Raw genomic sequence first — 13,709 nt, 5'->3', positions numbered from 1 at the left:
ACAGAGTATTCAGCAGCAGTGTTTGCTTAAAACATCTGTGTTCCTGTGTTGGGGTAGCGTAGCCTCCAGTGGATGTTGAGAATAGTCCTTCCTTAAAGATTAAACTGTTAATTCTTTGTAGCTCGCTTTGTAGCAGCCGGTTGGCAGAGATAATGCACTGCCTCCCAGAGCGATTATCACCTCTGATCCAGCAGATCAGAAATAGCAGGTAAGGAGCGGGAGGCAGCCAGCCTTATCCAGTTACAGTTCATGAAGTTTCCGTGGGTATTTTTACTCCTGCTTTTGAGAGGGAGGCAGACAGGTCACTGCTGATCTGCTGTTATATCCTCTGTCTGCTGAGGTAATGTTTTGGATGCAAATAGTATGCATATGATAGAACGTTTTTCTGAGAAGGACTTGCATGATTACAGCTGCTTCAAACAGTGTTGTAATGACTAATTTGTGTCAGTCGTGAGTGTTTTTTGTTTAGGTCCTCTGTGTATAGGAAATTGCAGGCAAGATTTTGACTTGGAGTTGGCACTGGTGTAGGACTGTACTTCGTTTTTGAACAGTATCATAGCTAATAGTTGAACACTTGCAAGATTTCATGGGTTTTTCTAAGCTCTCTGTGGAAACACATTACTCACAAAGGAAGCAGACCTTTCCCAATAACTATGTGACTGCAGCTTCTGAATACTTAACTAAGCGAAGGTTGGGATACAGATGCTCTACTATTTTGAAATCCTTGAAACTTCAAGTGAACAATAGCAATTTTCTAAAGCAACTTCTCATTAGAAATATTTCTTAATAAAGACTCACAAATAGAGTGTAAAAGAAATTGGTAAACAAGTGCTTGGTAGTATTAATCTTTTCCTACTGTAAGAGCTTTGTGTTTTTAAACAACAACAGAATAATTCCCAAACTATAATGCATTCCATGATGCAGTTTTGTCTGTTGTTCTTATTTTAGATGCTAGGAAGGGGGAGGGGGGGGGAGGGGGGAACAAAACAAAACAAAAACAAACAAACAAAAAAACCCACCAAAACAACAAATTACCAAGTCTTTATCAAAAGATAAATGCTATATTGTTTTGCCTGTGTGTTAGCATGGCTTACCTTACTGGCTTTGTGCTGTTTTTGATTGGAAAAAGCTGAAAGTAAAACTTACGCAAACTTTACCTGACAAAGGAAGCATGCCAAGTATTCATGAAGTCTGTTTCACTGAGTGTTCATACAGTAAACTGTCAGCAGTGCAAAACACTGAGCTTGAGGAAGCTTGGTTTTAAGCATAAATTGTTCTTCTTTCTTTATTGCTTAAAGGAAAAAGTGTTTTCTTGTCCACTACAGACATAAAATAACTTAAATTGTGGCTGGAAAATAAATTTGAATAGAAATTAGAAAAATTTCAGTGATGATAATAATGAAACATTGGAGTAGAGTGCCTGGAGGACATTAAAAAGTTTCCATTGCTGAATGCCTTTAACAGATTAAATACCTCTACATAATGTTACAGGTATGCTGTTTGGAGGGTGGATTAAGTGAAGTCCCTTCTAATTTTATTATGACTAATATTTTTAATTACGCTTAGTCCTGACAAAATTGGTTGAGAAGAATGTCAGTAGAGTTGGGCTAGCTAGATAGTTCTGTGACTCAAATACTACAATTTTTCTAATTTAAAAGTCTCTGAGAACTTGGGCTGAAAATTTCAGAGTTCTGACTAACTATTAAAGCGGCTTGCAAATGCAAATACCTTTTTGAAAAGGGTAGTAATTACAGTCTCAAAACTGTGTTTAAGTCAAATAAGCAGTGTACGTTCAAATTTTTAAAATAAGTGATGAATGTCTTAGAGGTAGTATTTTGTGGTAGTTTGACATTGTATTGAGTTGTAAGGACCTCTTCTGCAGCTGCTAGTTAGACTTAGAAAGTCATTAGAACAGATTGCTACCTGAGTCTAAGGACATTCTTCAGAGGTTCAGGTGTAGCCTGAGGTCTGTGCAGTCCCATACAAGGAAGGCAATGTAACCTAGATGCTGGTTACAGAAGTTGACACTTGTCCTTTGCTCCCCACAAGTGGGTTTTCCAGTATTCAGACACTCACTTCTTTGGAGGCTGTATGGCAGGAAATGCTGTAATAGATTTAATAGATCATAGCTGTGTAGCATGTGGGAATTTCCTCCTAGTATCTAATCTTAATCTCCCATCCTTTTGTTTAAAGCCATCACCCTTTGTCCTATTACTACATTCCCTGATGGAGTCCCTCTCCAGATTTCCTGTATGTCCCCTGCAGGTACTGGAAGGATGCAGTGAGGTCTCCCCAGAGCCTTCCTTTCTCCAGGGCTGAGCAACCCCAGCTTCCACAGCCTTTCCTACTCCAGCCCTTTGTCTTTGTGTCCTCCTCTGGACCTGCTCCAACAGCTCCACATCCTGTGCTGGGGAGCCCTGATGCTGGATGCAGTACTCATGATGGGGCCTCATGAGGGCAGAGTAGATAGTAACAATACCCTGTCTTTTGATGCAGCCCAGGATGCAGTTGGCTTTCTGGGCAAGTGCACAGTGCTGGCTGTGTCAAGCTTTTCTCTGACTAGAAATAGTTGGCCAATTTTATTTTTCCTTTTTGTGTTTATCAGGCTGCCATAGCGCCAGTCTGCCTCTGCAGTAATGTCCTAGGATGTCCTCAGTGGGATACAGAGGCCTCACTAAAACTGCAGTGTTTTCTGTTTCACAGTTTTGCTGTTATCGTTTCGTTTCTCAGTTACAGTTGTCTTCCATTTCATCTTTTAGATTTACCTCTATAATGTCAGTTTATTGTTAGACTGGTTGCAGGTGGTGTTCACGTGTTCCATAGGCTAAAAAGCTGGCAGGATTGAAATGGCCATTTTCTTCCTGTTGTTATCTAACAATCTATCTTGCCTTATCAGTAGACAGTAAATTTCTATCAAGATGGGACACTAATCCTCCAAGAGTAATTTGAGTCAGTCATCTATTTTGTGTACTGGGGTTTTCACATCAAAGAGATTTCATTCTCTAAGCTATAAACAATTGAAAATAGGAGAACACTTGGGGGGTGCATGAAGGGGGATGGAATAGTCAAGATAAACTTGTGCAGTAGTTTGAAAAGTACTGAAACTGAAAAGTAACCGAGTGAATAAACAAAAAGGAAAGGAACACTTCCACGTCTTTGTTGTTGTCAGTGTAGAACTGATTGCAGGTAAAATCTGAAAACACAAAACTGTCACAGTTTGGAGTTTTAGATTGCTACAGTATGCCTGGATTTCATTTGTCTTCATGAAGCCGTGTCATGCTAACAGCATGAGGAAAGCAGAAGTTCTCCAAAATAATCTTTAGGAATGTTTTATCAGTGGAAACTTCATCAGTTCTGATGTTAGTCCAGTGGCTCAAAGCTCCTACACACTGGGGCTAGTACTGTATACTGTCAGTTTGAAGTTTTCTTTTTCAGTTAAAAATATGCCTAAATTCTCCTGCATTTTGATTTTTACTGTAAACTGTCACTTCTCTTCAGTAAGAGGTTTTGAGAGTGGAAATTCCATTTGTAATTCACTGCTGCACACAGAGTTCTACCTCACATCACAGGAGACTTCATGTAATTTGTTTGCAGCTGTCATTTGAGAACTGCTGGATTTGTCATGGCTTGTTTATAATGATTTTAGATAGCTAATGTGAAATAATGTTCAGATTACTGCTACTGAAAAAGCAGTATAAATGCTGTGAACCTTCTACTATATTTTGGGGGGGAGATTTCTAATTGGAGATAACTTCAAGACATTTGAGCTCGTATGTTTTGTGGATCAACTGAGATGACAGCACTGCTTTGAAATGTATGGGACAGAAGAAATAGCTTGAGAAGGCATGGGAACTTTCTCTTTTTTTTTTTTTTCTTCTGAGACTCCTTTTATTTTCAGGGTGTGGTGCTAAATTAGTTTGAAGCTTTTAATTGATACAGAATGAAAGATGGTAGCTCATACTCAGAGAGGTTTTTCCTCACAGAAGATGCTTAATTGCCTACCCAGAATATATCATACCTAGAATATATTCTTCTCAATAGCTGCTGATCGCATAAAAGCTATCTTCAGAGCACTGATTTATGTATGAAAAATGTTGAGTATTGTGTGATTGGTAACTCATCTTTCAACAAATTGTGTACTAAGTTTCATGCTGATAAAATGAGAGTTGAGGTATTAAGTTCAGTGGCATAATTAAAAGGCAAAGAACTTTGCCTGTTGTGATAGGTGTCTCAGATTGCTCCCGTTTTTTAAACAGGCAATCTTGAAATGAACAGTAGCTTTTATATCAAGTAGTCCACCTTGCTGCATTGTGCAGTGCTCCTCACAGTTGCATTCGAGAGGCCTGTTAGCAGTTCTGTGTCTGTGAGAGTGAATATGGTAGGTGATATCAAGAGCTCCTGCCTCTGCTAACAGCCAACAGTTGGTATCTGCCAAAGGGGCTAGAATGTAGCAGATGCATAGGGTAAGCCATCTCTGGAACTCAGCTTTAAACAATTTTTGGTTGAGAAGAATCATTAGACTTTTGTAATACAGTAATTACAATGTGAAGTTCTGTATGTTGATGCTGCCATCATGCAATTACGGGGGAGGGGGAATAAAGCCATTATTTTCCCACTTAGGCTTGTCAAAAATACAGTATTTTATTTTTGTATAAAATGTCCTTTCATGTCAGGAATACAGGAGAGAATCTTTTTTTCCTTGCATATTTGTCTACCTTTCTGTTATGTGTAAGAATATGTGCATTTCTTTTGTAGCCACGTCATGAATACTTTAATGTCCCAGTGTACTAAATGGCTTCATTCATCATGCATGCAGAATTTCAGAGGAGATAGACCTGTGCCTTACTCATGACAGAACATTATCATCAGCTTGGTGAATCCAGTCATCTTACATCTAATAGAATACCACAACCATTCTCTGCTGTTGTACTTTCCTTTTCCCCTTCTGTTTTACAGTGTTGTCTCTTCACATGTCTCATTTCAACAAAACGTGTGCTTGTTGGCATATGGTTTAACTTTTTTTATTGTGTGTAAGCTTGAATTCTTATGCTTAAAAGTTCTGTAGAATTGTATGAACTAAACATCTATATACTGCAACACCTGTACTGTAACACTACTTGACCTGTGTTCATAGAATCATGTAATATCCTTTTAAGTGAGTTTTGGTGGTATTTAAATGTACCATTAAAACTGGAAGATATTTACAGAAAAATTAGTGAAGGAGTAGTAGTACGTGGAACTGATACGTGTGTATACACAAGTATTAAACATTGCACATAATTCTACATAGACCTTGCATCTTGAGTAAGGTGCTTATAGCAGTATCCTTTTCTGAAGCTGGTACAATAGTGTGCCTTAGCCTCCAAGAGAGGGAAGATGGAATTGTTAGGACAATAAAAATGTCTTGTTTAAATGTGGAAATTACATTTGTATTTTAGTGTTCAAAACAATGATGTCAGTAAGCAGTTCCTGTTACTGAGGGAGACCTTACAGGTGGTTGGGATGGGAAGGATTTTTAGTACTTATCTCCTTCAGTTGATATTTGCAGTTTTAAATGCAGAGTACAGTATGTGTTGGCAAACTGCCACGTGTGTAAATACGATGAACTTTCAGTTAAAAAGAGTGATCAGAATAGGGAGAGCATATATTGCACCCTCTGTTTGGCTAGCGGAAGAGAATATTTTGTGACCTAAAACTAGTACTATTTCTGAAAATTCCTGAAAGGTAATTAGCAAAGAGTTGGCTACTGAGGTTTACTGTAAGTAGCTAGCTCTGAGTCCTATATGTGGTAATGCACTACATTTCAAATGTTAAACTGACATAAAGATGAGTTATTTAGGGGATGGACAAAAGCTTGGGTTAGACATGCAGCATTCTGAAGTTGTGGAAGACAAGATCAGAGGAGTGGTTTTCCATTTCCAAGTTTGCCTTTTTTTTTTTCCTAAGACATTAACAATGTGTCTAAATGTCTGGTTAATGCTGCTTTAGCCTGCATTATTTCATGCCTGTTGGCTTAAAATGCTATGCATTGAGCTGTAATGAGATGCTGTTTTTCTTGTTACCTGTATACAGCTGCTTGCTTCTAAATGACTAGGTGATGAATTAGCTTTCCTGGCATGTTTGAAATAAAAGTATTGCATGCACTTTTGTCTCATGTGAATGGCTTTTTTCCTCATCTGTGTTGTGATATATTTCATATTTGCATCGTTTGCCTTGGGTGGTTCTGAACTGCAGGTAGGGTATAATACTGCAGAATGTATTCTGTAACAATTGCATAAAGTGTTTGACACTTCCTAAGACAAGTAGCACAGACAAAAAATAATACAATCTATTTCATTTGTTTCTTAAAAGTCATAATTAATGAAATTATTCTAGCTAAACACACTAGCTTTTAGATGTTACGTTGAGATAATATTGTCAGTGTGCACATAAGGACATGTCTGCCTCAAGGCTAAGGCTGTAGTACTAAAACAGTAACATCTTACTGAGTTTTACAGTGAGGAGTACGTGTGGGCAAGTAGCCAATGTCCTTGAAATACATTGCTTTACATTCATTGTCAACTGAGGACCTTGATTTATTTGAAGATACTTAATCTTGATTTAAGTATATGCCTGGTGAAAATTACCTGCAACTTCCACCAGGCAACAGGGATGATAATGCTGAACTGCTTTAAAGACTGTAGCAGTGGTGTACAGTATTTCTTCGGAGTTACTGGGCAACTTTTTTGGTGTAATTTAATCAATGCACTGCATCACCACTGGCTAGTGGTCAGCTTTCACTCTTGTTTAATCAGTTTAAAACTTGGAAATAATGCTTTATTACGAATGCTTTCGAGACCTGAAATCCTTGAAGTTAAATTTTGTGGGTTTTTTTTTCCCTTTTGTATTCTCTTGCTGTAATTGGTTAAAAGTCTAGAGTTGTTTTTTTTTTTTTTTTTTTTTTTTTGGAGCAAAATTCTTGAAGTTATTGGAAAGGGGAGAAGCATATCCTTTAAAATGAATGCAAAAAAAGTAAGAGAGCCTTCCTTTCGAGCAGTGTCTCCTTCAGGGAGATTTCTTTTAAAATGCACAAGTAAATCTTAAAGCCTGCCATACTGTCTGTCTTCATCAAGGTCACTGTGTTCTAAGCATATTTAAATATTGCATCAGTGAGAAAACCCTACATCCTTAATATCCTGAGTACTTTGTGACCAGATATAAGTTGCTTTTTTTTTTTTTCTTAGAGTTTATTTGGAAGCCACCTCCAAGTGCTCAGCAGCAGCCTTTTCCAAGCGCTGACTTATTTGCAAGTGAATTTGCTTTAACATAGTATCGCTTTTCCTTCAATGTTCAATAGTCTTACACATTAATTGAATTTAATGAGAGTTGTGTATGTGATCATATTGTGCTACATAGTCAAAATTGGTAGAGACTAAGTTCTGATGTTTACAAGATCTAAGGCTTTTAATTATGTATTTTACTGACAAATTATTGTTAAAAATATTTAGGAAAGAATTGAAATATAATTTGTTTGCTGCTTTAACTGCTATCTGCCTTCTTCCTGCTTCATGACATGTCTTGTTTTAGGATGCTAAAGTAAGTTTATTCATACTCTGGATGTTAAAACTACTTACATTTCCGTAAAGACACAGTATCCCTTTTTATATACTATCATATTGTTAATAATTGTTGAAATGTGCTATCTAAGATATCAAAGTACTTTTTTTCCAAGATGCTGTAGGTTTAATGAATGCAGAACTGATGATAACTCTTTGGAATTGTGTGATATGAATATGAATAAAATATGAAACTTGCTCTGACTATAAACAAAGCTTTCTAAGACTAGAACTAACCTAAAATTTTGTATTCTGCCTGGTGTGGAAGAATTCAATTTCAGTCTTGCCAATTCATCTGTCCTGGTCAGTTTATTGGCACTAGCTGTACCAAGGTACCTTGACTTGGTTTTATATAAATGAAGCTTGGGACCAGCACAAAAAGTCTTTGCTCTTCATAAAGAGCTTGAGGGATACTGTATCTAAGTAGCATCAGTCATTTCATTCGTCTGTTTATTCATTTCTTCCCTAGCAGAGACCCATGAAACAATTTACCACAAACATAACTGACAAACTCCATTGCAAGATGCTTCGCCATCCTTCCCCCAGTTCATATCTCTATTATTGGGTTGTGATTTGATCCCTGCTGGTGCATCTCAATTGCTTCTTTCTATTACGCTTCAGGGCAATAAAATCTGCCAGCTATTCCTGTGAACCATGACAATCTAATTAGCAGCACTTTGAAAAGTGCAGCTAATGCCATGTTTGCAAACCACAGTGCTTTTATACTTCCATGTCTTTCAACTTCTCTTTTTTAATTAAGCATCTTTCGTACTAGCTCTCATGTACGGTACTGTTCAGTAGATGTGCAGGATCCATTCACCACTGTCTCACATTTTCCCTCCATAGGAAGCAGAGACCCCACGTAGTGTACTTGAAGAAATTGGATTGACATAAGTCTTCACTTCAGCTGATGACATCTCAGTGTTTCATACTGTAAATGTTCACTGCCTTCATTGTAATGTTTAGCTAATGGTGTAAGATGCTGTTTGTCAGTATTACTGTTTTGCTAAGCTGCTTCATTCAGGCCTACAAGGGAAATACTCCTTTGAAAAGGGAACGAGAAATTAAAGGCCAAAAATCATAAACGAAAGGGAATTTGATTTAAATTGACTCAGTGTCTCTTCTCACTGCATTTATAGAAAAAAAAAATGCATTTAATTTCAATAAGCGTACTGTTTTTATAAGCAAATGACTTCAGGAGATAAATGTATCGTTGACATAACATATCTAAATGAAAAGAATACATGGACACCTTCAAGTATGAAATGTAGAAATTGTGTTTATGCAACCAAAGACTTTTTGTTCATCTGCATTTTTAGTAAATAGTTGCCATAATTCTGCTTTTATTCAGTTAACGCGTTAAATTGGAAATAACTGTTTACTTCTGAATTTGCCATTATACCAAAGAATCCTGTTAGGATCTGCATATCCAACTGGTTAAAACTGTTAAGGTGGCATTGCTTTTTGCAAGACAACTGCAAACTGATCATTTACTAGCAGTGAAAGTGTATTTACATGTAATTATCTTGATGAAAACTGTGCAAGTTACTATATTAAAAAGGGAATGCATGTAGTTTAAAAAAAAGAAAAAAGAAAAAATATCAAAATGGGGAAACTATTTTTAAACCAGTACTGGCTTGCTCTGAACATAGGCACACAAAAAAAAAAGGGAAGTAGCCTTTTTGACTGTATAGAGAGGTACGTAATGAAAATGGGATACTTTTGAACATGGGAGCTTTACAAAAGGGAGTTTTTATGATTTTCTTTTGAATTCTACAAATTAATTTGTATTTATTCGTGTTTTGTAGTTACGCTTTAATGGGTGTCTGAGCACCTTTAAGAAAAAGCATCAGCTTAATTTTGACTACTTTTCTCGACTTACTCCTTTCCCATGTGGCACATCCCGTAAATACTGTGCAGGAGAACCAACTAATTTGCAGTGAGAATTTTGTACGCTACGTTCACTGCAAATTGGGGGAAGTGAAATGAAGTAACAGTTCAACATTTTGTGCAGACTCTCAGAAGTTGTGCACTAGAACTGTTTCACTTGAAGAAGTTCATTTGATGTGTGCTTTTGAGTTCTGGGAAGGTAGTGGCACACTTTGGAGTAGCAGTGCTACTGTGCGTGTGTGTGGTCCCTGAGAATGTTCAGCTTTCTTTCTTTCTCCTCCCATCCCAGGAACTTCGTTTAGAATTCAGATAAGTAGCGCCATGTACGTTTTCACAAAACTTAGCTTTGGCATTGGTGTTGGAAGCAGTCGTGTGGTGCTAGCACAAGCAGTTTCACAGCCAGCTGTGGCTCAATCTGATCTAGACTAAATGTAACCCACCAGCAAAAGGCTGGCACTGACACTCATTCCCTGATCCAGATCCAGGTAGCGGTGCTGGTGGCAGCAAAGGGGCTGACCAGTGCAGAGGGGGGCCGGGTCTGGGGCTGCAGCTTCACTAGCTGTGCCTGAGTGGAGCCTAAGAACCTGCAGCATGCAAACTTGTCCGTTTAAGCCATTTCTGGGATTTAAATATACCAGATTACTCGAGACCATGTTTAAGGGAAGGCACACAAAAGCAGTCGTTAGCATTTTCCCGGTGCACAAGGGCAGGGATAGGATGAGGTTCAAGTGGTGCTAGAATGACCCTTGGTGTGAGACTGAAGTTGTGAAATTACCTTAAGTCAAACCTGAAGCGATTTCCTATGTATTAAACATTTTTGAAGTTTACACTGTCACTTGTATGTGCTTGGCTGGGTTAAGCTTTGTTGTGATTGTGACAAATAAACTGTTTGACCTTTGTCGTACTGTCCCATTGGTTTAGTTGTAATAAATGTCCATTTTTACACCGTTGCTTTGTGCTTATATGTAATTAGTTCTGATTTTCTGCAGAGGGGGTGGAAGAAAAAAAGCTACTCATTGCTAGTTTAAAAAAGGGGGAATTTTATTACAGTGCTTAACTTGCTCTTGAGCACTTTATTAAAAAATGTGCGAGAATACTGTGTCCAAGATTAGTTATTTACATCCATTTAAATTCTACAGAAAGCAATAAATTAGCGAGTTCTTTGGAAGGCTTATCACATTAAACATGGAATTTATTAGAAAGGATGGTAAAATGATGCGGTTGTCCCATTTCATTTGAAATTAAACCACATACTGATTGAGAGAGGGTTCTAGATGATGATGATACAGTCTCGCTAGTCAGCTCCTCGAATGGAATTATGAACATGGCTGTGCAGCATTCACAGTCTTACAATCCTCATTTCAGCCCCAAATTTCTCTTGGCTAATCTGCTTTCCAGCTTTCTAGAACTGAACTCCTTGATGTTACCAGCAAAAGCATGGGGAAATCTTAGTACCTTAGGGCATTCCTTCAGTCAAATGTGAAAGTAAAATTTTGTTTCTTGAATTTCCTGTCTTACCATGAGACAAACGAAAAGAGAAGCGAAAAGCATCTGTTAGAATTTCTAGATTGTTTAGGCTTAGATTGTTTGCTTGAGTGTCTTCAATGTAATCATGGAATCTTTGTTGAAGATTCCTTTCCTGACTGTCTGCTGTTCCCTTTGAGTCAACACCGTAATGATGGTCATGCTGTGGCTGCCTTTGTCAATTAATGCGTTCATGGGCTGTGCCTGTACAGCTTCCCTTCCAATCAGTCTCACAGTTTTCTGAACTGTAGTTTGTCAGTTACCTTTTATTTATTTCTTTACGTGTCAGTGACAGATGCTGCACTCAGCTGATGCATCAGAGCTGAATAAAAGGATGGATGGAATAATAGGGAGTTATTTTAATTACAGCAAGCTTACAGTGAAAGCAGAATCAGTGGCACTCTTTGTAAGTGTAATTTGTTTTTGTATATCATTTAATTTTTTGACTAGCATAGACTTCCACATTTTGCAAAAGGTGCTGATTCAGGGCAGGAAGTAAGAGCATCTCTGAGCAGGCTCTTGCATTTCTTCTGAAAGCCATTATTTGTGCATCCCAAGAATGCTGCAACTGGTTCAAGTAAATAAATACACTGAATGTGGTAATGCGCAGCTGAATCTGAGAAGGACATCCTGCTGAAGGATGTAATGCTGAAGAAGTTACTTAGAATACGTTTCAGACTGTCTGTTTCCATCAGCAAGGGAAAGACCTTCATCTGTGCTTGTTGCCTCTTCATGAAAGTGGATGCCTTGCGTCTAGCATATGAGTGTGGGCAAGTCCTCCCGACGCCCATGTGATAATGGCTACTCAGCTAGCATGGCAACCATGCTGGGAAGGGAAAAGACTTCAAAGCAGTCACCAGCACAAACCTAAAGGCGTGCTGCCTTCCCAGCTGCCTTTGTCTCTCCTGTTGCAGGACACCTGCTGTCTTATTGTCTGGAAACATTTTGGGTAAGCACCTGGAGTTGGACGATTTTTATGAAGTAGCTGGACTTCAACATTCAAGTTCCTGCTCAGATACCTTACTCCTCTCCACAGGAGAATGGTCAGAGCAGAGCCTGTTACTGATCCTGACCTCCCAGCTGGCTGGACCTGGCAGGAGAGCCCCGCTGCTGCTCTAACCCCCCTTCATGCAGCTCTTGTATAAATAATGCTTTCATCATCAATCCAAAGCACTTTAGTGATATTTACAAACTTCATAATAAAGTTTGAAAGCAGCTGCTTTAAGCAGTCATTCAAAAGATAAAAGCACACATAAAGCTGGACCACCATTAATTCACTTTACATAGTCCTTCTATGTGGATTAGACAGAATAGCACAAAGTGAGAACAAGCTATTCCTTGCAAATCTAAATCCATCCTAAGTTGTTCTGGGCTTTTCTCCTTTGGAGAAAGAAGCTTAACGTTTAGGAATTCTAGTTGCCTCGTCTCTTCAGAGTAAATAGCTCACTTAGCTAATAAGGAAAGAAAACCATGCATACGATACTACTTAAGATTATGAAGTAGGGAAACAACACCGAAATATATGAACTTTTACATTTGAAAACTGGTTGAATTCCAGGCTTCATGCTAACAAAAGCAAACAAAATGTCAGATCTACAGCACTTGTTTTGGTGCAATAAGCAGACAGGATGTGAAACTGAATAGTTACAGCTACCAGTCCTACAGCGCACAGGTACAGCCAGGGAGTTTGGATCCAGATCTCACGAAAAGCAGCTGAAGGTTTGGCCGTTAGAGTAGCAGAAATAAAGTACATTTAAATTTTACATGCATCTCTGAGCAAGTTTTTATTATTATTATAAGAACTTTTTTTAAAAAAATACAGCTGCTCAGCTTCCCAGATCCCATTACAAAAGTGTGGGGAGAAGGAGCCTTATTACCTGTGGAATTCTCACATGGGTCTTAGTTGGCACATGGTTGCTAATCCTATAGAGGTCCGCTTCACTTATTTCACCCGGCTTGTCACAGATTTCACAAAACAGCATCCCACAACACCTGCTTCTGGTTGAGCTTGGTAATTTATTTCCCTCACACAACCCTCAGCAACAGCCTGCCGCACGGCACAGGCTATACAACACACTACAGATAGAGTAAATCTTTCCTATTCAAGAGCCTCAACCAGCAGGCTGGTTCAGCAGAATTCCAGTTGCAGGAAGCAAGGCAGCACCAGTGATGTGAGGATCTTACTGGCCTGTTAGCAATGCATCTCAGCAAGCAGGGAATGCCAGCTCAGCTGCGTGAATTTGCCACATTTTGCATAAGTACCCCAACTAGACAAGTGAGCATCCGTGAAAAAATAGAAACCCTGGGGAAAATCTGTACAGTGTAGTCAGAAAAGATACGTTATGAGAAACCCGTCGTCTCAAATTTCTCCAATATAATTTAAAACTTAGTGTTGTCCATTGAAATATGCCTTTCAGGTGAAGTTACTATTACTTCAAAAGTTATGCCATTAAATCACAATTCCTATATCTGTTAATAATTAAAACATCTAATCAAATTAACTAAGCTACCGTTCTGTCTACAGTTATGACAACATATAATGAAAGTTGGGTTTGAACTGAACAACAATATATAGCACTTTTGTTGAATTACTCCATAGTGGACAACAGTTATACATGAAAAAAGAAAAAAAGTATCATCAGCATGCTAGGTGCAATATGCATTTAGAAAAGAAAAAAAAAATAATTTTTAACATATGTA

At 38.2% G+C, this 13,709-nt stretch overlaps 1 protein-coding gene across 7 annotated transcripts in view; it reads left to right on the top strand.

The window, feature by feature from the left end:
* Positions 1-10,435, top strand: part of AP1S2 (adaptor related protein complex 1 subunit sigma 2) — a 32,942-nt gene extending 22,507 nt beyond the window's left edge. For 3 of the 7 annotated variants that reach the window (XR_006178071.1, XR_006178070.1, XM_042866731.1), the window contains one exon: positions 4,756-6,143. Coding sequence is in view for 3 of the 7 variants with exons in the window: in XM_042866731.1 (XP_042722665.1) it covers positions 4,756-4,791 (36 nt within the window). In the remaining 4 variants the exon portion in view is untranslated. Of the gene's footprint in view, positions 1-4,755; positions 6,144-7,566; positions 7,576-8,441 lie in introns of those variants that run through there. The other 4 variants (XR_006178069.1, XM_042866730.1, XR_006178072.1 and 1 more) reach the window with 3 other exon arrangements.
* The last annotated feature ends 3,274 nt before the right edge of the window (positions 10,436-13,709 follow it).

The sequence above is a fragment of the Lagopus leucura genome, unplaced genomic scaffold (assembly GCF_019238085.1).
Source record: "Lagopus leucura isolate 7727_CA_CO unplaced genomic scaffold, USGS_WTPT01 Super-Scaffold_100001, whole genome shotgun sequence".
In the NCBI taxonomy this organism is placed as follows: Eukaryota; Metazoa; Chordata; class Aves; order Galliformes; family Phasianidae; genus Lagopus; species Lagopus leucura.
The sequence above is the reverse complement of the archived record's forward strand: the minus strand, read 5'-3'. Positions and strand labels throughout refer to the sequence as shown.